This window comes from Thermobia domestica, chromosome 3 (assembly GCF_964235325.1).
Source record: "Thermobia domestica chromosome 3, izTheDome1.hap1.1, whole genome shotgun sequence".
Taxonomy (NCBI): Eukaryota; Metazoa; Arthropoda; class Insecta; order Zygentoma; family Lepismatidae; genus Thermobia; species Thermobia domestica.
The window spans coordinates 114,392,926-114,418,483 of NC_137456.1; the positions used below are offsets into that span (position 1 = coordinate 114,392,926).

Sequence of the window (25,558 nt, forward strand, 5' to 3'; positions counted from 1 at the left end):
CACTGAAGATACCCTCAGCTGCGGTAAAACCCACTGAAGAACACTGTTCCTCGATTGCACTTTTACTGTACTTTCTGTCGGAAAGAGCTGTGACGTACTTCTCTCAGGACGGTGATATTTTCGGAGGTATTTTACAATCAACGAACTTCATTCTATGATGGCGTACATTTCAATATATGTTTTATGCTTTTCCTTTGCACGTCGTAATTACAGCACCCTAAGGGACCTTTAAACTGATTTCCACACACACACAATATTATATATATATATATATATATATATATATATATATGGATCGATCTTTTGTACAATTGAGATTAGAAGAGATGGATTACTTGCTATTTTCAAGCATAAGTTCGCCTTTTTTCAAATAATATATATATATTTTGTTTAGTTTTTCTAAAATTACATCATGGGCCAATTTCTATTTACTTCAGTCTAGGAAATTTTCAAGTGATTTAAATTCTCGGGTGAACAAATTACTTGTAGCACGAGTAGGCAACAAATTAGGACAATAATGATACTAAATTAACTACAATGGTAGATTTGCATAAAATGTTTATTTCCAAAACATTGTAACATTAAATTACTAACCCAAATAGAATTATATAAAAATATTTCATTGTCATGAATTGTCCAACAATTTATGGAAATTTAGTATTACTGGATAATTTGACTATCACAGCTCTCTTGTAAGAAAACAAAATTATAAAATATCAATGAATAACTTTTAAACAGGTTTTATATAATAAAATTTTATCTCCAACAATATAACGTTTTCTTCTTTCTCTCCAAAAGTTGACTAGTATTTGTGTATTTTCTAAGTAACAAAATATTTAAAATTCTGTATTACCATACTGCAGCATATCATTAATACACATTATGTCTTTTTTTTATAGCACTACCTCGTCCAATCGTATTCAGAAATGGAATTACTGTTGTCAACTAAAAAAATCTTTACAATTTAAAAGTTAAATTTTCTTTGTATTACTACACCCTACTGAAATATAATTTAATCCATTTGATGTAATTCCATAACTGAAACCATACTTGAACGTGGCAGCACTAGTATCACAGACATGTTTCAGGTACAACCAATCTTTCATGTTCCGTAGGAGGAAGACTTATAATATCGGCTCATACACGTTTCTACTCATTATGGCACTTACAGTGTAAAATATTCTTTTCCGCCCTGACATTTTTTGCTAATCTAATAGGTCCAATATGTCATGAAAGCAAAAATAAATATGCGTGTTTCAATTTCCAAAATAGTATAAATGGCAATTCAATTTCAATTTTTCCTTTGTAACTTCAGAGCATTCTATCGCAATTTTGCATGTTCTGCAATCAAATAAATGATTCCTTTTCTAGAATACAAATGTTACTAATACGCAAAACGAAATTAATTTCGTTATAATAATGTAACATTGAGCCATCTCTACTGTTTTAATTTTGTTCTGACAAAACAACATAATAAACATCGCACGTAAAATCATCAAAAAGCTAATCAAGTAACTGTTATTGCATTTGCATTATACAGTATCTGCCTAAATCTTCTAACAATTAGTAACATCTAATTATCATTTTAAGTAGTCACCTTTCCTGAGTTGCACGTAACAAATCAAAGAATCATTTATAAATTCCGTGCTCATGGAATTTTTTAAGTTAATCATCTAAAAATCAATCTTTTAATTTTGCTACTTAAAATCATTCCCCATTTGGATGGTGTTTCGCCAGTTTCCTTTAAATTTCACTGCTCAAACAGGTAACATTGTTCATATGTGATACCTTCTGATCCAGTATACGTAGGCCTGTAATTCCATATAAGTGAGCTTGCTTCTTCCTCCTCTGAAGAAAATGTGTGTCCGTTTTTGCGAGCTGAATAAACAGATAAATAAAATAACGTTTAAAATGAGGCTGTCAAATTATACAATAATAACGTACCTGCTTTGAAGTACATGTAATTTTTTTCTTCGTTTATGTTATTAAGTATCTATGAGTTCATTAAGTTTCAACATACATAACATAAATAACAGAATTCTATATTATTTAAAACTAGATCAGGAGACATCCTACAATTGTATTTCTTTAATGATAGAACATACACGCCTACGTCTTTCCAGAAAGCTCTTTCGGAAGACTTTTGTACAGAGCCGCCATACTGCCAGTCGTACCAACATGATTTTTTCTGCGCTACAACACTAGTTCATGCTCTTTTCACTAGGAGAACTTTCTGTCCTGCTGAAGTACACAAAGTACTATAATTTATAGATAAACATGGTAGGACTTTTAGGACGTTACGTCCTCGCGGAAGGACGTTGTACGTTCTATCATTGAATTTTCTTACATCATAATATTTTTAAAATATTTGCCGGCCTGCGGACCACTCACAAAACAATTTTACAACAGTCAATTTATGGAAAATATTTTCTATTTCCGCAGACCATCTGCAACCATTCTTTAAAAAGTCCCAGAGAAATATGTTTGACCTTCATAACATTGGTTTCATGAGGTTGCAGTGTTAAATTTCGTGCAATACTCCTGAAGGTAAGACTGAAACAGAACACATATGTGGTAAATGTATACAGTACAACTAACTGTATGGGTCTGGAGCGCTGTGATTCAATGCCGTACTCACAAAAGCTCTGCATTGCCTTCCGTTCTTAGCCATCTGGATCCAGTTTTTACTCTGTAATCCTATTTCTGCAAGATCTATTTTAATATTATTATCCCATATGCTCATAGGTCCTCCTAATGCTTTTTTCCGCTTGGTTTTTCAGTTATACAGAGTGCCTCAAAAGTTCCCTGACATAGAGTAACTCCGTTATTACCAGAGTTGTCTCCAAATATATATATATGTATATATATATTTAAATCGGACGAGCCGTTTGGGTTGTAGTTTTTATGCGTCCAATGTTAAATGAAAATGCACCGTTGCCACTGCAAGAGTCACTTTATGCCTCTTTTTTGTATATATATTAAAAAACTGAATATCAGTAGGTATATATTATTATTATTATTATTATTACATGTTTAATTATGTTAAAACTAGATAAGATGGGGATCCCAGGCCTGGGTATCATTTAATTCATATATTCTGATTAGCATGTAAAAATTATTATTGTATATATGTTTGTATATTCCATGTATTATTTTCTTCTTAGAGCTTCTTAAAATTATTGACAAAAATCTTTCTTTTCCTCTCGCAAGTTTTAGAAACCAGTTTATTTCTGGATTTAGCCAGCCAGCTTTGGAGAGGAAAAAGACCGTTTTCTCTTGGTGTATCAATGGAATTTTATAAGGGAGGTCAAAGTGTCCCTTTGGGTAGTTCTCTATAAATACTAGGAGGAGCTGTCCTCTTCATCTTCATTTTTGGCTAGACTTTACGCTCGACGCTTCGGAGATAATTTTTGTCACAGCTTTATGCTGATTTTTTTTTTTTTTTTCCTTAGTGATGGTATTATAGATTAGGTTAGATTCCTTAGAAGTTTAGCACTTTTCAAAACTCAGATGAGTGATTCTGAGACAGGAAGTTTCTCAGCTCTCTAAATGAGAGTCTGTATTCCTGTGTAAGATAGATTTGGTAGGGTAGTCCCTGGTTGGGATTTTTCTTCTTTTCTGAATTATAAGGAATTTAGTTCGAGGTTATTTATGTTGTTGTATGTGTTTTTCAACCCTACTCCTAAATTGGATATTGGATTATTCTTAAAGAGTTTCTCTGAGGCTTTGTAAGCTCTCAGTTAAGTCTGGTTTCTACTTGACGGCCAACTGCAGGTTATCCGGTATTTACGAATCCTATGGTTTTTGGGTTCGATTCCCTCTTTTGAAGGCAGATAATGTGATCGGCCTGCCGAATAGAGTTTATGTCTTACTCTTGAGCGATAGAGATTATGGGTCTATATTGTTTTGTTAAACTTCTTACAATTTAACCAGTTCCGCAGTGAGGGACAAATTTATTTCCTACTTGAGAAAATACAGCCTTATCTTAACTCTACCCAATCCTTGTAAATTGATTAGATAGAACCCTTGTTTTGTAGTACTGTCTGTGACAGGTTGTACTGCGTGTAGGCGTTAGGCCAGGTTTCTGAACGAGTGCTGAAGGAACCTTTGTAAATTAAGGGCTCACTGGAAGGCGTGTAAGTGAATGCAAAGAAAGTGAGTCCGTAGGCCCCAAGATTTAGTTAAATTAAGGTTTTATTTCATGTTTTTTAAATAGATATCAGAGTAGGAGCTTTATCCCGAATACGAGCTATAGTTTGGTATCTAGTTTCCCGAGAGCCGACTTGTAGACTCGATTGACTCTTCTCGAATTAGTGTGATTGAAAATTAAGCCAAAGATTTCTTTCAAAAATAATGCAGAGAGAGGAAAGAATTTAAGACTTTTAACAGAATATGTCCCTGTGTGTAATTTTATTGGCTTAATTTCATACCCCGAGACACGGCCGAAAAACTGATAGCCTCTGGGTTAACAGGATAATAGAATTTATATAATATGTTTATTATGTACTTTTTAAAGTATGCAAGAGATTTGAAGCATTTACTCTTAGGATAGTTAATTTATTCAGGAGGGTTGCCTAACATAATTACCATCTCCCGAGCGAAGCACGGTCAGTACCCCCCCTTATTATAATATATACACGTATATATATATATTTTTTTTTTCTTTCTTTCTTGCACCATTTACCTGGCCCCACAACATAAAGTGAATGGGAGCATGTTTGAAATGGGGGCTGGCCATCCACATGTTACCGTAAAAGACAGTAACTTCATTCACTTACGTTGTGGGTCTAGGTAAATGGCAACGTTGCATTTCCATTTAACATTGGGCGCATAAAGAATGCACAGCCCAAATGGCTCGTCCGATTAAAAAAAAAAAAAAAATCCTTCACTTTAGATTGGAAACATCATATTTGGAGACAGTTTTCTCTCACATATTTTGTTGTAACTCTAATAATAACAGAGTTACCCTATGTCAGGGGACTTTTGAGACACCCTGTATATCTGAGTGCTGAAATAATAGTGAGCAGGGAGATAGCCATCTTGTAAGGGACCTTGAAAGAAGCAAAAAATAATAATAAGGTAATCATCATATGGCGGAAAATGCGTCCTTCCAAAGTAATAAGCTGCCAAAAACCACATAAAATAAACTTTAAAGCTATATAACTCGAGAACCACGTGATCTATCGTAATCGGCTCAAGGAATTACATAGGAACTAATATCTTAAGGTTATCATGTTTGAATAATACGCAGTTATATGAAGAATGATAGTACTTTACCCTATGCCTAATGTAGTTTTAGTACTTGCTGATAATTTCGATGTCCATACTTAATACTTATCTGCTGACAACTTCTTCCAGGGCCGAGTACCTTAATTTGTCTAACCAAGTTGCTTTATTTCACACAGTTTATCATTTTCTTTATTCCAAATAATTATAAACTTGACTCCTGGTTAAGGCACTAGACTTCCAAAAATGTCAAATCGCTGAATTTCACTAATTATAATTTATGAAAAATTACACAACTAATAACGTGTAAAACTTAAGGGATTGTTATTACACAAAACCTGGTGAAGAATAATAACAACCTTTTATAAGATCTACATGTTATTTTTTCATAAATTTTAATTAGTGAAATTCAGTGATTTAACAGTTTGGAAGTTGAGTAGGAGTTAACTTTATAAATCTTTGGAAGAAAGAAGAAATGTGGAATAAAGCAACTCGACTAGGAAGAGGACAAGAGATAAGTATAGACATCAAAATTATTGGCATATATGAAAACTCTAATACGCACAGCTTAAAGTACTATAATTTTTCACATTTATACACTAAGAAACTACTATATACCTCATCTGAAAATTCAGGTTTCTGAGTTCTGCGGTAACTGTGCAATGAATTGTCTAAAGGAAGTTGGAGCACGGGGAAACAGGTGCCACTTAAGCATAAATGATGACAATATTCATGAAGATGCTATTTAAAAATCATTTTGTTCCTCTTGTCAGTAATCGAAAATGACCAATATTACTTTTCCCTTTCATAATAGCCAATATTATCTTCATGAGATATGTAACCACAAATATATTTTATCTTCAAAGAAAGTTTTCGGTAATACAATTGGGATTACCATACGTCAGCATGTCGACATGTCCGCATTTTGAGAATAAAAATTTCTGTCTGTACACACTTTCCGAAATTCCGTAAATTAACCTCATTCTCTAAGCTCAAGTATATTGTCTTCACGTTGGTAACAGTACTCAATGAGGAATGTAGGGGCTGATTAGCTTGACAGGATAATCGCTTTAGTAGTGTGTCGCGTGGTTCCGGTTCTTTGTGCTGAACTTTACTATGCTAGTGTTCTGCGAACATATGCCATTTGTAATGATAAATTTAGGCATATTATGATGCTATTTTCTATTTTTGTGCTTTCAGCATATTAGTCAAGTGAGGAGGACAGTAGACAAATAGAAAACATCATAATAAGAAATATGATCAAATTAATTATTCAGCGTCAGTATTTTTCGCATTTCAGTATATAGTAACGCTAAATAAGCAGGATCAAATTCGACATTGAAATATAATTTGGTAACGCTTTTAAGAACTATTTAAAAATCTTTCTGCTGAACTTTTCTTGCAGTTTAAAATTAAAAATACGTCGTATCTTAGAATTCGATATCATTTATAACTGGAAATACCTATGATTGTAATTATTTAATGAAAGCGAAGAACTGTAACTTTGTTGGTCGTTACAAGTTACAAATATACGAAAACGTTTCTCACCTGACAACTGTTTTATTATCACTAAATTACAAGAAGAAATACATACATATCTGACAGCACTTCATGCCAATGTGTGAAAATCGTAGTCTGCTGTCTTTGGGAAACAATTTCTAGTATTTTCAGACTAACGGATGATTATAAAGTAGCAAACAGAAGAAAGTGACAAATCAATGGTACTTCAGCAATGAAAGACTGCCCGAAATGTGAAGAAATATGATTCTGTTTAAACGACTCTGCATGTACGTATTACTTCCTGCACGCTGAGAAGGCACCACAATATGAATCAGGATAACTTGTAAGACAAGATGATATCAAATGTCATATTCAGATGCTAGAAGCCAACAAAGTCCGACGATTCAATTGGCTTGTTCCGAGGTCTTACGTATTTGGCATTCTGTATAGAATTGGAATAATTTTTCTCTTGACATCTACTGAACAACAAAAGGGCGTCGGTGAAGCTGCTGTCGATAGACAGACACTTTAGAAGCCTAGTAACACATTTAGCATTTTTACTATTCCTCTTGGATCAAACTCACGACCAGCCTTTTCATTTGTTAATAAATAAATAAATACACGATCAATGAGAACATGTTGAATAAATAATACTACACAGATTTGTATAGTAACAGACATTTAATTAAACAATCCTTAAATAGGAATTACTGATGAATCTAGGAAACAATATTGAATTTCTTGGATGATCTTATTAAATATTTCTAATTTTCTTGATTGACTTTGTTACGTAATTATTTTTCTTTGTTTAGTTCATTCAGTGATGTCTAGTTTTCGAACATCAACTTCATTAAGAGCTTTCAGAAACCTCATCGCCTGGAATCGCTTGATAATTATTTGTATACTAAATTATCTTCTTTTCACGCAGGAAAGTGCACAATGGAACGATGCTGTAAAACGAAAGAAAATCTAACAGCTGGACTGAGGACAAATCGAATCCCCGTCTTCCAAAGTCCTTACGTTATAAAGCAGCCATCATCAAATGACAGACGGCTTCAGTTTTCTGTCAGTTAAATGAGATGATTGTTTTTCATACATTTGTATTTGTACCTTCTAACGACCACATAGATTACAAACATTCGCTATTTTCAAAGGATTACGATCATAAGCATTTCTCTCTCTCTAATACATAAGATGTATTTTCGTAATCTTTGAACAGAAAAAAGTGAGTACATATATCCTTAAAAGGTGACAGAATATACTGTATATTTTAATATTGAAATTTGATTTCATTTTATTAGAGTTCCTAAGTAATTTCTTGAACCCATTATGATACGTTCCACAGTTCTTGAGCAATGTAGTTTTGAAGTTTATTTTCCGTCGTTTTCGGCAACTTATAACTTTGGAACAACACATTTTTCGCCGTATATTTATTAGACACTTTTTACTTCTTTCGAGGTCTCCTACAAGATTGGTATCTCCGCAGTTGCTATTTCAATATTCACATATACACGAGGTATTTCAAAAAGCTTGTTATAAATACAGCATATTTACTGTGCAAATTACTTAAAATTTTACACATGAGTAGTATAACTGTGCAAGTTTAAGTGGTAAAAAAATAATATAATAACTCACAAATACTAAATGTAAGTCCTCTTTGTTATCGTGCATAAATCAATTCGGTAATCCAATTCCTCCCAGACCCACATCAACAGGTTATTTCAAGGTGATTTCATCAACATCAGTACCGCAGCAGTAATGTACTCTTTCAGTCCACGTACATCTTAGGGTGGATGTTCTATCATGGGGCCCTAGGTGATGACCCGAAAATTTAAAATGGGAAGGCACATTATTTGGAACATCATTGGAAAGATCATGGAAAGAGTTCTGAAGAAAAAGTTTTCTACGTGGTGCACTGTTTACGAAATGACAAACCAAGGTCACTCATGACAATATAGTTAAAATACATGCTGTGGGTAAGATTCCGGTTCAAGTTCCACTTTTAATCGCACATTAAGCTATAGATATACGTCCCATATACTCTTGGTATTAAAAGGGACATTAAACTGTAAATCAACCAACAAACATGTCCCTAACAAATCATGGCGATGACAATATATAGGTTTCACAGCTGATGAAGGGGTCTGTAAAAATGAATTTGCTTAAGTTGATCAAATTATACGAGGAGAGAGAGAGAGAGATTGAAACTGCATATAACTGATAATTTGGCTGAATAAACAGGCCATATTATACTCTGATTAACCCCTTGTCATCTAGAAATGTCTGGAGCCAAAGAAAAGCCTATGTGGCTGAACAAACAACACAGCTTTCAAACTTCTTGATATGCAACAGACTGTTTTATTCAAAGAAGATAAACTTGAGAAGTGAGTACATATGAAAGAAGAACACAAAATGCAGGAGTTGGAAGAGTTAACTGAAAACGTGGTAGGAACATAAGTGTAGGGGTCTGAGTGAAGTCACCCTTCGGACTAATGTTAAAAGCTTTACACAATTTTCTCCATGTGACTATATTCTCAATGCTTGATTTGCTCATTTGTGTTTACACTTATTTTTCACGCCAAAGCCATTTACTCAACGGCTGTTATTTATAAAAATTCTTTTACTTCAATATGATTTTATATAATGTATACTTTCAGAAAGTTCGTTTACAGAATGTAACTTTTCAAACAATATTTTAAATTCTCTATCGTTTTTGATTCAAATACTGTATGTATTATCTCATACTGTACACTTCATATCATATCTTCGTGCTAAGTTTTCCGTATGTTAGTTTGATTAGTTGTAAACTTTTTTTTTTTTTTTTTTCGGTGGTTGACATTACTGTGATTTCCTTTGCCATATTGGAACTTATGACATTAATTTTTCAATCTAAATAGTTTCGAAGACTAAAACAACAATATATTATATGTATTTAAAATTTAATACTGTGAACAGTTTGCAGTGCCTGCTATTTTCTTCCATTTCTTTAGGTTTTGACGCTTGATTTGCAGTTGCCAAAATTCTACTTAAATAAAAGAGAAGCAGTGTATGATTTTTCGCGAGTATCTTCCGGAAAATAAAGACCGGACATTTCATTTTTTCTAATGCACACTTTGGCCACAATTGCAATATCTTCCCGTGAACATGAAAAAGATTTTTCTCACACGAACCTTATAGTAACTTCATCTACGTCATTTGCTTGAACGAACAAACTTCTGTACTGATAAACATCAGGATACTAGGACTGCCTCCCATAAAGTTTAACCCTAACAAATATGGGGAATCATGGTCTGCGATTAATAGCAAAAGCAAGAAGCAATCGGACGAAACAGTATATCGGATAATTTGTTAAAACTAGGTGCAATAACAATATATTCGTGATGAGTACTTTCACTTTTTCTGCCAGAAAAAAAAAGAGCTTCCAAATATAGTCAATACATAGACACCCTAAAATTGTAGTTTTGTTTTATTTTACTCACCTTCGTTAACAAAGAAATCTGCTAAATACTGAGCCGATCGTATTGCTTGTGGACTATGTGGAATTCCTTTCTCCTTTGTATTCCATTCGTACAGGTTTTTCTCAGGGTGAAACTGAATGCCATAGAAAGGATAATGTAGTCCTTCAATTGTTGAGATGAACGTGGTCGTTACGTCCTTATTGGTTGACAACACTCGAAACTGCTGATCCAAACCGTATTTTGTAAAATTCTTCGTCATGAAAAAGTACAAGAAAAAATATTCGCTTACTTAAAGCAGCTTCTGTACATACTAGAAGAAAATACTAATGAATTTAAAGAATACATGAGAAGTTTCTATGCAATTCAAACAAATACACTAAACTCATTGTTGATTTTATTCTGCGATAGCAATAGCACTGCAATAGTATTTGTAATTATTTACGCGTTCTTTCCAAATAATTAAAACTCGATAACAATAACATTTTTTGAAAGAAAGAAAGAAAGAAAAAACTTTTATCAAAACAATATGGAAATACATTATTTGACATGGTAATTTTCCATACGTTTATAATTCATCTCATATATAACGTAATGTTTAGATTCAAATCATGAAAGTCACATCATATCAAATATAAAAAAAAAAAAGTATACGAAAAGTTTCGATAACGTTCTTTCAGTTAATAACTGAAACAACCTCTATGCCTACAATACGTATAATAATTATTTATAGGATTTATTTTTATTCTTACAAGTATCGGTGATGTAAAATTTAAAGTTAGGTATTTCCCAATTGATTTTCGGGGAACTTCTGATGCATTGATATATATTTTTGTAATATCTTCTTATCTTTTCAGAAACGTGCAGAACTAAAGGAATGCCAATCCATTTCTCCGTGGTAATCCTAGCTGGTTATTGAGTGCAAGGCTTACAAATTTCTTGTTGAACCTCGTTTGTACCATTTGAATAATAAAGACTGTTGAAAATCATTTTCTTGTCATGTTTTCATGACGTACTATATTTCCTGATTACGTCCTCAGTGAGGTCTGAGAGTAAAACAGCTCTCCTAAAGTTTTTTTTCTTTTTTTTTTCTTTCTTTCTTTCTTTTTTTTTCAGAAAATCATCTTCTGAAGCCAAAGATGTGATGATGTAATGTTAATATACTTAGCTCCGCAGAAGGTCTGCGATATCCTGTGGTGAAAAATTTGTTTGCATGTCTTTTTATTGTAATATTCCGGAAATTGAGCGTTCTTCATTTTCCATGCTGAACCAAATTCTAGGGTGTATCTGGATGAACGTGTCGAAATTTTTTTAAAAATCAGAATCGATCTTGTACAAAATTAGGGTATCATCAGCTTAGTAAATATATATAATGTGCAGAAATTTAGATAGAATATCAGTTTCAAACATATCCAAAACCCTGTTCGAAAGTAATGGGAAAGGGTGTCACCTAGGGCTGTGCGATATGTCGATATCGATATCATCTTATATCGATAATCGATATCGCAAAAATATCGATGTCGATATATCGATATCGTCGATATTCGATATCGATATCCGATATCGTCGATATTCGATGTCGATATCCGATATTGTCGATATTCGATGTCGATATCCGATATTGTCGATATTCGATATCGATATCGTCGATATTCGATATCGATATCCTCGTTATTCGATATCGTTAATATCGATATTCGATATTGGTGTTTCACACTTCCTCGAAAAAATTGCGGCGGGTTTTGCTTCATATATATATATATATATATATATATATATATATATATATAACGCTTTTTGGCTTGCGATAGTAGCTGCATTTGCATTTCTTAACCGAATGAAACCAAACTGCACGATACTCGTATGAGGCAGATAAACGCCCCGCTTCATGAGTCAAATTAATGTAGGGCTTGGGGACTATGCTTCCCAACATTCCATGTTAATATTTAATTTTCTCTTTTGACTTCATTTCTTAACAGAATGAAGCCAAATTTACAAAGGATTAGTAAGGGTTAAAAATTTGGTTCCTTTTGAAGATAGTGCAAATCGGCGGTGGTGGGGTAGGGATGTTTCTACGTCTACTTAATCCACCTAAATATTGTGTATTTAACTTATATTATCGGCTACACTTCTTCACCGAATCAAACCAAACGTTGTGCAAAAATTGTATTGGGCAGAAATGATGTTCCTTTCGAAGATAAAGGAGTAGTGCCCACCCCCCTTATGTTCATGACTCACCCCCCCCAAAAAATTGTCTATCCATAGGTGTTCTTCCATGAAAAAAAATCTTTTCGATTAATTTTTACACCCCCTCAAACATTTTTATATAGATTTTTAACCCGCCAAATATTTCAATGACGCAGTTTGCGTCATAGCCCCCCCTTGTGGGCACCCCTGGATAAAGCCAAAACCAGTGCAGAGCCGGGGAGCTATGCCCTCCAAAATATTTCTCATCATTAACATGGCTGCATTCCTTAACCGAGTCAACTTGATATCCTCACTACAATTAATGTTTGTGCTGTATTGCCATTGCGAGTGAAAAATCAAATGCCTGTGCTAAAATTTGCTTAAATCTAAACAGACAGGGAAACAAGAATTTACTAGTTTTTTGTGCAAAGTAATAATTTTCCGTTTATTTGTATGTGGTTACTAGATGTAAGTTGAGCCACATACATAACTCAGCCCACTAAAACAAACAAAAGCCTCCATTCTGTCATTTCACTACACAGACCTACATATTGTGTTTAGGTACTATTAACACTTCCCTATTTCTTTGTATTTGCTTAAGTATTAGAATATGCATTATTAGGTGCACTGTTATTAGGAATGACTTAGAACCTTTCTAAATTGATTTGATAAGCAAAACTGAATAATGGTATAAGACGTAAGGTTTAGCCTAAATTTAATAAAACATGAATACTTTTAGATATGAATTTGCACAAAACCAATAACAAGAAACCTCTTAAGTTCATGTGGGAGATGTCACGTCTTTGCATATAGCTCTTTAATACAAAAAGATTATGAAATTAATAATAACATGAAAGAGATCTCTATTGATCGCGTGCTTTCTTTTAATTGGATATTAAAATAGAGTCCAAGTGTTAAATTTGTAAAGCCAACGGATTAACTTAGAAGAACACACACACACACACACACATCACACATACAGAGAAAAATGAACAATAACTGTCTTGTTTAGAACTATGCCTATTAGCACTGAGTATTCAACTAGAAATGTATGATGCATTGAAGTTCATGACACTGCTATTTAGGAACGAGCTCTTTTGTTCATGGAAAGAAAATCAGTTGTTTCGCATGTTCTGCACTAACTGTAAGTGAAGTATGAGCATCAGTTACGATATTGCATCCACTAAATACTCTTTCCGATAGAACGCTGGTACCTACACAAATACTTACGAGCCAAAAGAGCTAATTTTGGAAATTCACTGTCATGAGATTTCCTCCAGTGAAGGAGGTTTTCTTCCATATCTGTAGGCAGTGGCGCTATACTAATTTTCTGTGACTGGTTATATATACCGGTATATGAGAGAGAGATAGTAGATGGATACATAGAAAGATAACTCTCTCCAGTGGCGTAACTGTGGGCTTGGGGGCCACCCCGCAGACAACGTGGAATGGGGCCCCTTTTCTACGTCCTACATCACAATTTGGGGGCCCCGTGATGACATGGGCCTCCCGCTATGCGGGGTCTGCGGGGCCCTTATTTACGCCCCTGTCTCTCTCCCTCTCTCTTAGGAAGCAAATCATACAAGATAGACAAAGACAAATTTTTCACTGGATGCCACAAGTGACAAGTAGAAACCTACACAGCAACCCAATATAAGGTGTTGTGACGAAATTAGGTAGCACTGCGAATATCTTGGAAACGAATGATCCAAAATAGATGTTTGTCAAGAAGTATTGGAAACACTTTAACCCAGCAATGGATCAACAATTATTGATAATGGTATGTATGAGTTTCAAATGTAAATAACCCTCACCACTGCACTCATGTGATCCTAGTTTTCATTCTTGATATCTAACCAGCCCATTTAAAGGAAATTTGAAATTAAGGAAAAATCGCTTATATCTTATTCTGAGAGATCATATATCTAACTCTGTAGCTGTAAGAATTTCTTAGAACAAAGCTAAACAAACTGAAACTTGCTCGTTCTTGGGTATAACTGAATAAAATTTACTGTTATGCCTGGGTATAACAAACGGTTTAGCAAACTCGAAATATATTAACAACCGGTTCGCTAGAACCGGTGTGAACCGGCTGAATAGCACCACTGTCTGTAGATGTCACTGAAAGATATGCATCGATTTCCTGTTGCAGTGAGGCACCAAATGATTAGCACAAAAGAGAAACGGGGATTCCCCGATTTTGCTTTTGTTGATCGGGTACGTTATTCGTCCATATCTGAAATGAAATGAAATTTTTGAATTTTACGTCCAACGATTATGCCGGTTAGGCTAAAGGAGACAGTGATAATGAGAAATGAATGAAAATGGTGAAATGAAGAAAGTGGGAGGAAACGGGAGAGCCCCGAGGAAACCCACGCAACGGTGTTTGTCCACCACAAAGTTCACTTGGCAAGAGCAGGGTTTGAACCCGGGACCTCATGCACCAGAAGTGAACGCACTACCACTGAGCCACCACGGCCTCTATCGTCCATATCTGGATCAAGTATTGTTTGTGCGTGAGCTTAAAATACAACACACGCACGTTTTATGGTATAGAAAGAACTTCTCTCTCTCTCTCTCTCTCAAACGCATACCGCCACACGCGCACATTCACAAATGCATATACATGAAATAAACACCTACACACAAATAAAACACGCATATTCTATGTCACCGTGTTTCATTGCAATGATGACCAATATGATAACTGAGAGAGACAATTCAATGAATATTTTTATTAACTTTTTCGGAGAAAAGAGTGGTGGATTAGAAGGAACACATGTCTGTTTTCTGTGACTAACAAGTATTCTGAGATATCCCCCATTGAAACGTTTTGAGACCAGATTGTTTATATCAACATGAATGAAATGAAATGAAATCTTTGAGGTTTACGTTTCACGGTTATGCCGGTTAGGCTAAAGGAGACGGTGATTATGAGAAATGAATGAAATGATGGAATGAAGAAAGTGGGAGGAAACGGGAGAACCTCGAGCAAACCCACACACACGGTGTTTGTCCACCACAAAGTTCACTTGGCAGGGGCTGGGATCGAACCCGGAACCCCAAGCGCCGGAGGTAAACGCTCTACCACCGAGCCACCGCGGCCCCCATCAACATGAATATTCAAGACCAATCAATATGTTGAATATCCATATTTGATGTTGTCGATATTAATATTGGATGTTGTCGATATCGATATTTGATGTCGATATCGATATTCGATATCGATATTCAATATTGTCGATATTCGATATCGATATTCGATATTGTCGATATCCGATATTGTCGATATCGATATATCTATTCGATATCGATATCGGAAAAATATCGAATGTCGATATCGAAATTTCGATATCGCACAGCCCTAGTGTCACCCAGAATCAAGCCATCATTTTGCTGAAAAAGCAACTCTTTGAATTGAAAGATATTATTCCTGAAGGCAGTTAATCACGAAATCGATTGGATTTCATATAGGTTCACTTTTAGTTTGTATAGGGAAAGTTCCAAAGCGTGTAGAGTGAAGTCTACCGATAATGAGAGATACATCTCCACGACATCAAATGAAACCAAATATATTCAATTCGCAGCTACGAAGGAATACAACACTGTTCTTACTTCCCAGGTGTTTTTGATAGTACATTTAAACTGTATAATGATTGATTCGCATTTATGGTATAACCATTTTAACAGCAAGTAAGTGAGACTATGAAAACAAGATTTTATTTATAAGTCAAATATATTCTGCTATTATATGTTCGTGGAAGTGAAGTGGTTTGTTTACTTCGAATAATGACCGTCTCACTTTTTAAGTTTCTCTAATTTCAAGTTAGCTGATGATGGGGGCTGCGTCTCTCGAAAGTGTACCTGTTTGGTGATTTATAGCGATATTAAGCGTTGTATTTTACTTGCTATTTGATCACTTTTCATAACATCACAAGGCGAAGAGAATAGGATGACTTGTATTTTTGGAATCTGATAGGTCCTTACAAACTACATAGTCTTACCATAAATACTATCCCAAAGTTCTAAGTACTTGATACAAAATCGTTAACAATATTTTAATATTGTGATAACATGAGTTACATGGATGCATTATGAACCAAAATCACAAATAATTATTCAAAATGGCCACCATTAGCATGCACACAGCCCTTAAGTCTTTGTGGCAACTCATCAATTGCATTACGCAACACTCCAACTGGAAAATCTGCAGCTGCCTTCCGAAGAGACTGCTTTAAACTTTCAATATTGGAATGTCTCTTCCTGTAAGCCATCTCCTGAAGCTTGGACCACAATTTGTAGTACAAACTGTTTAGGTATGGACTTGCAGAAGGCCAGTCTGAAGTGGAAATGAAGTCCAGAATATTTCCAGTCACTGCGGAGAAGCACATGGACACACACGCTAAATATCTAAAGGAGTTTTGGCTGAACCAAACTTCCTAAAACCAATGAATCTTGCTTATTATATATTGACCATCTTACCTGAAACGAGAATACTTTCTCGATATGTCTGAAGATCATTCACCGAAGGATCCCCCAACCTTCGAACTCTCGTTACGAGAACTGATTTCTCTAAATTATAAACTTCCACCAGGCCAAGAAATTCAAACGTAAACCTTTTCTTATATTCGACACTAGTCTAATCTTTCAACATCACATTATGAAAAGACAGTTTCCACTACTTTACTCAAACAGTTGATTATGTATTCCGTAACTTCAGTGCTGTATAGACATACTCCAAAATCGCAACACAATTGAATTTAAAATTACTAGCACATAGTATTCTAGAATTATTAACAATTAATAGTTAAAATATATTAATATTTTCTACATGTTAAACAATAAAATGTATTTACCTTTTCTGTAACGCAGAAGTGGTGAAAATTCACAGTTACATTCTGAGTTGAAAAAATATTGACAATTTCATCTGATGCATCGCTGAAGATTCGGCTGTATAAATAATCTATAAAAGAAAGACAATAAGTATATGAGAACCCTATGCAAATGAATGCATACATACTGACATGAAATGACATTGTTTAATAACACACAAATGACCCCTTGACGTATACAAGACAGAGAGTCGAGTAGCTTGACGGTAGAGTGCAAACGATCTCAGCACATGTGAGTTTCTGATAAACAACAACGTGTCTATATATATATATATATATATATATATATATATATATATATATATAGTAAAACCTGTCAATGGCCAGCTGCTTATTTTGGCCTAGTTCGTCTTGAACCTGTATTCTTCCATAAGACATTCATTACTTATTACTCTGTAAGTTCGCCACCTTTCTATCTTGGAAGCTGGCCGCATCGAAACAATGTTTATCCTATGATGATAGTGATAAATTTACCTGCGTATCTTGGCCACGCAAAATACGTTTTGTTGTTTTTCTTAACTCTCTCGTATTTCCATATGAGAGCCAAATGTTCTGTATTTGTTACTGGAGACAGAGAAGCATAGATTCGCACGATTTGTTCTTGGAGGTCAATAGCCAGAACACTACTCTGACAAGGGGGTGGTGAAGGAAGATATGAATAAGGAAAAGCACGTACAGGAATTCAGGAAATGGTTGTACGTATTTGTTTACTCTGTCTGTTTTGGTAAAACCATTAGCTATATCGGCTCCTTTCATCAGTGGGGAGCTTGAGTAATTCCGGAAATTCTCAAGGTTAAAGCTAACCATCTCAATTGTCATCTATTGGCAACCTGACAGCTTGTCGAAAGGTTTCGGAGGTTTTAAGATATGAATTCCCTTAAGATTTCCTCAAAACATCTTTCGCTCCAAGGGAAGCACTTGTAGCTCATTAACAAAAGTAGTTAACTACGAAATTAGAATGTGCATATGTGCCAAAGAGAATAAAAGACATACGTCTAGAATGAACCACCATGAGTAAATTTGTTATTAAAACTGGTTTGCTACTTTCCAAAAGGTATCTACAGAAAATATTTGTCACTGCCGAAAAGATCATATAAACTGCATATAAATTGTTCAATTTATAATTTTGCTTTACTTGTTTTCAATCAGGATAACTCAGTGTGCTACAATATCAATTTTAATAAACTGCGTACATACGTTTTGATTTCACGGTTGTTTGTGTTTTTGTTTTCAATCCGAATAATTCACTGTACCGTCGTCGCGAATTCTGTCGAGGAATTTGAAACTTAAAATATACAAAACGATAATCATGCCTGTTGTTCTGTATGGCTGCGAAACATGGTCACTTACTCTGAGGGAAGAACATAGACTGAAAGTATTTGAGAACAAGATCCTGAGACGAATATTCGGACCCAAGAGGAACGGGAATGGGGAATGGCGGAAACTTCATAACGAGGAACTACATAATTTATATGGTTTACCCAACATCGTTAGGGTCGTCAAGTCTAGGAGGCTTAGATGGGCGGGTCATGTAGCTAGAATGGAAGAAAGTAGAGACGCTTTCAAAGTCTTGACTGGAAGACCAATCGGAAAACGATCATTAGGAAGACCTAGGCGCAGATGGGAGGACAATATTAAGATGGATCTCGCAGAGACTGGAATACAGAGTAGAAACTGGATGCAGTTAGCTAAGGATAGAAGTCAGTGGAGAGCTTTTGTGAACGCGGCATTGAACCTCCGGGTTCCATAGGATATAGAGTTAGTTAGTTAGTACCAGACTGGTTTCCAGGAAGACAAAAGTACATATATTAAATATATTGTGGTAATTTTTTCTAGTACTGGTATTGTTAGGATTGCTCTATATAAACTATTTAAAAGTATCCGTTGTGTCGTTGCTTATTCAAATTATACAATCAAGTAATACTAGAAACCCTATTCTAAAAGTACAAAAATCACACTTATTTTCTGTAAGTTGGCCACTTTTTAATAGAACCGATGGTGCTGAACAGTGTTTTAGAAAAATCAGTGAAGAATAAAGAGTCTACTTAATCCCCTCCCGATTTAAAAAAAAAAAAAAAAAAAAAAAAAAAACACGATAACTTCTAAAAAAAAATTATTCCATTCTGACACATTATGATATGTGACATTTCATAACATTCTAACCTTAAACTACATGGCAAGTTGCATTCCATTCAACAGTCGAACTACATAGCGAGTTCAAACAGAATTCGCATTCAACAGAGTGTCACAATATTCTTTTAGACGATGCAGATAATAACTAGAGTTGTGATAAGTTAATGAATATATATATATATATAATTTTCACTATTCTATGGTTTTTGCGTTTTGTGAGTCTGGTAACGCTGCATAAGCTGAAGTTAATCGACTATGTACAGCTAGTGTTGGAAAATTTCATGAAAAGTTCAAACTTGAAAAATTCGCGCGAAAGTTCGCCTCATTTTTTTAAATTGTCCATTTAAAAAATCCCTGTAAAATTACAAACATTTTGGTATATAACATGGCTATATTAAAAATCGAAGTAAATTTATTTTAGTTTTTTTCTCTTTCTAATAGTACATAATTTTCACATTTTTCCAAAAGACGTTACGGAGCGTTACAAGCGTGTATTTCAAATTTCAAGCCTATATCATAAAACAGTATGTTTTCGGCAGAAACCTTCAATTTTACATGATGCTGACAACCGAAAACTTAAATTTGACTTGCACAAACAAGTTTATATCATAAACTCACGCATTACCAATACAAAATTAATCATTTTATTTATTTTTTTTTCTTTGTGGAAAGCACTGATTCAGTTACAATAATGTGTTTTACGTGTTTATCCATATCATGTATAATGTTAATATGTGTCAGTCCATCTTGCATCAATATGGTGCAAATAACTATACTGTATAACACATAAGTAGCTCACAGTCATCACACTATGTTCAGAATAAGTTATTATAAAAATGAGTGTCGCTAATTAGTAAATAAAAGAAAGCGAAAGTTCGCCTGAAAAGTTCGCTCATTTACATCTCTACGTACAGCTCAGATCTTCGATTACTATACATATATAAAACCGACGAAAAGACGTTGCATAAAGCAAAGTATTATTATTTTGTTGGATAACAGATATTTCGAATGTATTAAACGAAACTTGACACCTGTTTTTAAAATATGATAAACAAAAATATAAATTTATTTTGGTAATAAAAGAATGTGATTCAGTTATCTATTTCATAAAATTGAGAGATCTTTATGACATTTGTTGTAGTATTACTAATGGAACATTTAATAAAGATATAGCAAAAATTTCAATAAGGAATTTAAAAAATATACTTCTGTTAAATCAAACTAATAATGGACGTGAATTAAAATGTTTTACGAATCTAATTATTATATTGGTGGATGTTCAAAATAAGCACACATTTGGAAGCAAGAGTCAATACTGCTTTCATTTGAAAGGCAAGCCATAGAAATTAATTCAGGTTTATTGAACGACTTTAAATATAATGAAAATTTCTGTGCAGATAAAGAGTATGAGGACACTTTATAAAATACTTTCACATTACTTTTCTTGCTTCCAGTACGTGCATTATATATTCTAGATAGTTTTTCTCTCTTGGTGCATGCGCAAATAATAACTGCTTAGAGATACACCTACAAATTCATATGTACCCTGATTTTAAATAAATATTTTCAGTGGAACTTAAACACTTTTATAGTAAAGATAGGCGTTCTGATGGAATTTATAGACATATTCATATAGTTTGGAGTTAATGGAAGGGAATGGGGAGGATTCCTTACTTCAACAATGCAGAGCATTACTAGTACATATAAGATCAGCGGCTGCATCGTCTGAAATATATTTTTTAATATAGCTGTCAGCTGGACGGAGTGTTCTTTTTAATTCACTTTGATTGAAATATGCATCGTACGGGGAAGAAGAGGTTTAAATATTTTTCATAAACCTAATCTTACCTTCTCGTGAGAAAAGCGGACATTAGATTTCCGGATAAAATTATCTCGATTGAAGACAATCAATCCTGCGCGAAAATATAAAACATTATCACGGATTGCTTTCTTACCTTCTTTAAAATCTAGAGGAAGAGCTACGTCCCAGGAACTGCAACGACATCTATGTTCTTTCTCTCCGGCAGCTAAATATAACAGAAGTTCGAATCCCAAGCACGTGCCCCAGACAGGAAAGTAGTCACCATTATCATTAGCTTCCACAGCAAGCTTGTATAAATGACGTCCCGCAATTTCGTAGCCAGTGCCATTAAAATAAGTTGCTCCACCAGGAAATAGCACACTACAAATATTTAATAATAATAATGAGCAATATTGGAAAACGTATTTTAACAGAACTTAAAATTCCCTAAAGTTAATTTCAGTGACATTTTCACTTTTATATTCCAAAAATAAAATTCAGTTTTAAAAATGTATTGATGTTTACAACTAATTCTTTGAGATTAAATACAAGAAGTAAATAAAATATAAAAGTAAAACGGCACATATTCCAATGAAAAGACAGCAATCTGACGAAGTAAACTTCACTCCATATAGCAATAACAGTTACTTCAGTATACATTTGATTTCCATCACAATTTTACATTTATACAAACTATAACCAGTATATAGACCGTGCCACAAGGTAGCATATTAAAAAATCGAGATTAATGTATGATATGCGAAAAAAAAAAAAACCTCTTCACTAGAGATAAATTTAAGGGAGATGTATACTTAAATAATATCCATATCTAGGGGTGGACCGTTCCTGAAAACGTAAACCGCGGTTTCGGTTTGTCACCTGAACCGATTTGGAACGGTTAACCGAAACCGAATCGAACCGTTTCCAAACCGAACCGAACCAAACCAATCCCAAACCGCACCGAACTGATCCCGAACCGAACTGAACTGATCCCAAACCGAACCGTACCGTTCAGAACTGCCGGTAGAACTTTGACAAACTAAACTGTCCAAAGGGTTTGAAACGTGGTTTCGGTTACCATTGGCTAACCAAAACTTAAGCGAACTTCGTCAAAGCGAATTCAGCTGTGTCCAAATGGAGCTGAATTTAATCTTTAACTCACTCGTAACATAGGACCAGTTAGCAGATTTGTGTATAATAAAAGAATAAAATAGCAAAGAGCCTGAAAGTACTCATTGCAGTATATATATATATATATAATGTTTGTATATCTTTTGTATGTATGTAGATAGATAAAAAATATCACACAACTAGATACCACGTGTTCACACACACACACACACACACAAATCCTGGCAATACAAGTATTTGATGGAGAAATGATCCCAATAAATTCCTTCAAATTGGAAGCATTTCATATGTCAATGGAATAAAAGAACATCACTGGTAGTGATCAGTCTTTGAAAAAGATGAAATTCGTTGGGTTAAGTTCTAACCTGTTAAGCCCTTATTACAACTTCTTCAAATTCGAAAATGTTATTATTCCCCTTGTTTACCTTCACTTTTAATACTCCTGCTCAAATAGCAGCTTGCATATGTGTCTTCATTTCTCTCATTTTGCTACGGCTCTGGGTGTGGTATCTTCTCCGTCACGATGTAGGTTTTGTACATTTGCTAATCGTACGCATACATATTCTCTAACAGAAGAGTTGCACTAAGTTGCAATCTCGCTATCTTCGATTCTGGACAGTGAACACAATGACGAGGAAACATCTACCATTTCCCACCATAATTTCGTTTTATTTCATCACCATACGGCAAACGACTGTGATTACAGAGGTAATGGAGGAGTACACACGTGAGGAATTGGCAGACATTGATTTGGCATACGGGAAAGCGGACGGTAATGGCAGTGTGGCTGTACAGACAACAATTTCCTGATCTTAGAATTCCACACCACGCAACGTTTTCCACTGAAGATCGAAGATTACAAGAAACAGGATTGCTTGAAGCACACAGGCCCAATGCTGGACGAAACAGAACCGTATGGACTGTGGCTTTTGAGGAGGAAATTCTTGCTTAAGATCAGAGAAAACCGTCCACCAGCACACGGGTAGTAGCTTCTGAAATTAACATCCATCATCGGAAGGTTTGGAACATGCTTCACGAAAATCAGATGTACTCTTTCCATGCCCAAAGGGTGCACGCATTACACGGTATCCACGTAGGCGGGAGTTTGTTCAGTGGCTACGCGAATCATGCTAATATATCCCGCTTCATGTCTCGTATTCTCTTCAAAGATAAAGCTATGTTTTCCCATGATGGAGTGATGGACACTCACACTCAACATCTGTGGTCTGAGACAAACCCATATGAAATGTCAACTCGTACCCATCAGGAACGGTGTTCTGTGAATGTGTGGGCATGAATCGTTGATAATTCTCATCAGACCGTACCTACTACCAGAATGCCTGACCAGGTGAGAGTATCGGATATTTTTGAAAGAGATTCTGCCTGAACTACAAGAGACTGTGCCACTGGCTGTTCATCGAAACATGTAGTTTATGCACAACGGTGTTCCAGCACATTTGCTGTGAAGGTGCGAAATTGTCGCAACGCATCCTTTCCGAACAAATGGACGGCAGAGAAGGACCGGTATCTTGGCCACCTCACACATCCGACCTTAACCACTTAGATTTCTTTTTCTGGGGCCATATGAAACAACTAATCTACGCGACGCCTGTGCAATCAGAGGATTTGGTTGCTCGATTTGTTGCTGCAGCATGGAGCATTCAGGAAACACCAAGAGTGTTTCAACGCGTTCGCAGCGTCTTTCCCTTCGACGCCGCTGTAATCTTTGCACTGAAGTGGCGGGTCGAAACTTTGAATACCTTTTGTAGTGTCCGCTCTGACAACCATTCTCTTTCCATGTAAACAAAGACTCCCCTCTGTACCTTGCTCCCTACAACTACCTTCTGTATGCAGTCCCTTTATACGATTTGGAACCAGAAATATCGACGCCTGTTACAGTACGTACAAATATCGTGAATGGAAGGAATATTTTGTTTCACATCCGTCAGTTTAGAACATTGATTGAGAAAAAACGCACTGTAGTCTCATTTGTGTGATGTACTGATCGAAATGAATGTGCTAAAACAGTTATGTGTATTATTATTATTATTATTAAGCGTTCTTTATTTGTCTGTAGTTCTTGTTCAATTACTGTTGTTGTACAGGTAGATGCGTTCTCAAAAGCGTTGCGATATCATTAATATGAGCAGATCAGCAATCGGAATTTCTTTATTTTCTGTTACTTATCGGCTTGTGCCGTACGTATTTTTACATTGTAGCGACGTAAAGTTCCCAGTGAATTCTTGTACAACGACTTTACTAATACTTTTGGGGAAGGTATGCAACCACACGCAGTAATTTTTACTTTATCACCCATTTTTTATCTTCGTATATGAGTATTGACCTGCCACGTAGTATTATTTCCAGACAGTGAAATGTCCTTTACATGTTATTGTCCATCCAATTTACGTCATAAAACGTCAGGGAATCCCTAACGTCCTTTGGGGAATCCCCTGCGCCGTCATTGCACAAATCTGAAAACTGCAAATCTGGATAGAGCAGGTTAGAATCCTTTGTCGATATCATGCCGCATCACGTCTACAATCAGTAGTTTGTGCAATATTTAACTCTAAAGTTTGTTTTCCCACGCTTTCGGGAGCCTATAACACGTAAACGATACACTTTTCGTCCTATGTGTACTAGAACTTTTTTTTTTTTTTTTTTTTTTTTTTTTGTTTTGCTCTCAGGAATCACCCCTCTGTTTTTGTACAACGAATTTAGCGCCATACTGTGTAACGTTATCAGAATCAATTTGACCACACTAACGCGACAAAAGTAACTGTTCTCAAAAGCAGCACAAATTTTCTTGGTTATCTGATAATATTGTACCACAATATATTCCACATACAGGGCGTAAATCATGCCCCCCTTCCCCCATGTCATTTCAAGATGAGTTTAATCTTTCATTCTAAACGTAGCTTCTCCTGGAACAGCATCCATCCTTCAAGAAACTGCTCCCCCCCTACCACGGTATCTCCTAAATCCGCCCATGCCGTAAAGTTCTCTTCCAACTGATATTAAGAGTTTTATTCCAAAATCCAAAGCATCAGTAAAAGTACCCACACAAGTACGACCCCTCAATTGTTTCAGTAATATCGAAATAGTTTTAATCTGAAAAAAGTTATACCGAAAAACGTAACATTCAGCCTTATTATAATGTCTCGGCGGACGGTTCCTAATAATGCAAACTGCATTTCTGTCGATTTCAAATATTGAACTGAAACCGAACAAAA

At 35.1% G+C, this 25,558-nt stretch overlaps 1 protein-coding gene across 2 annotated transcripts in view; it reads right to left on the reverse strand.

The window, feature by feature from the left end:
• Nucleotides 1-541: 541 nt before the first annotated feature.
• Nucleotides 542-25,558, reverse strand: part of LOC145680672 (gamma-glutamyl hydrolase-like) — a 58,788-nt gene continuing 33,771 nt past the window's right edge. For both annotated transcript variants that reach the window (XM_081751463.1, XM_081751464.1), the window contains exons 4-7: nucleotides 21,349-21,575; nucleotides 17,225-17,331; nucleotides 10,206-10,434; nucleotides 542-1,878 (exon numbers count right to left, since the gene is read on the reverse strand). In XM_081751463.1, coding sequence (XP_081607589.1) covers nucleotides 1,751-1,878; nucleotides 10,206-10,434; nucleotides 17,225-17,331; nucleotides 21,349-21,575 — 691 coding nt within the window. In that variant the 3' untranslated portion in view covers nucleotides 542-1,750. The remainder of the gene's footprint in view (nucleotides 1,879-10,205; nucleotides 10,435-17,224; nucleotides 17,332-21,348; nucleotides 21,576-25,558) is intronic.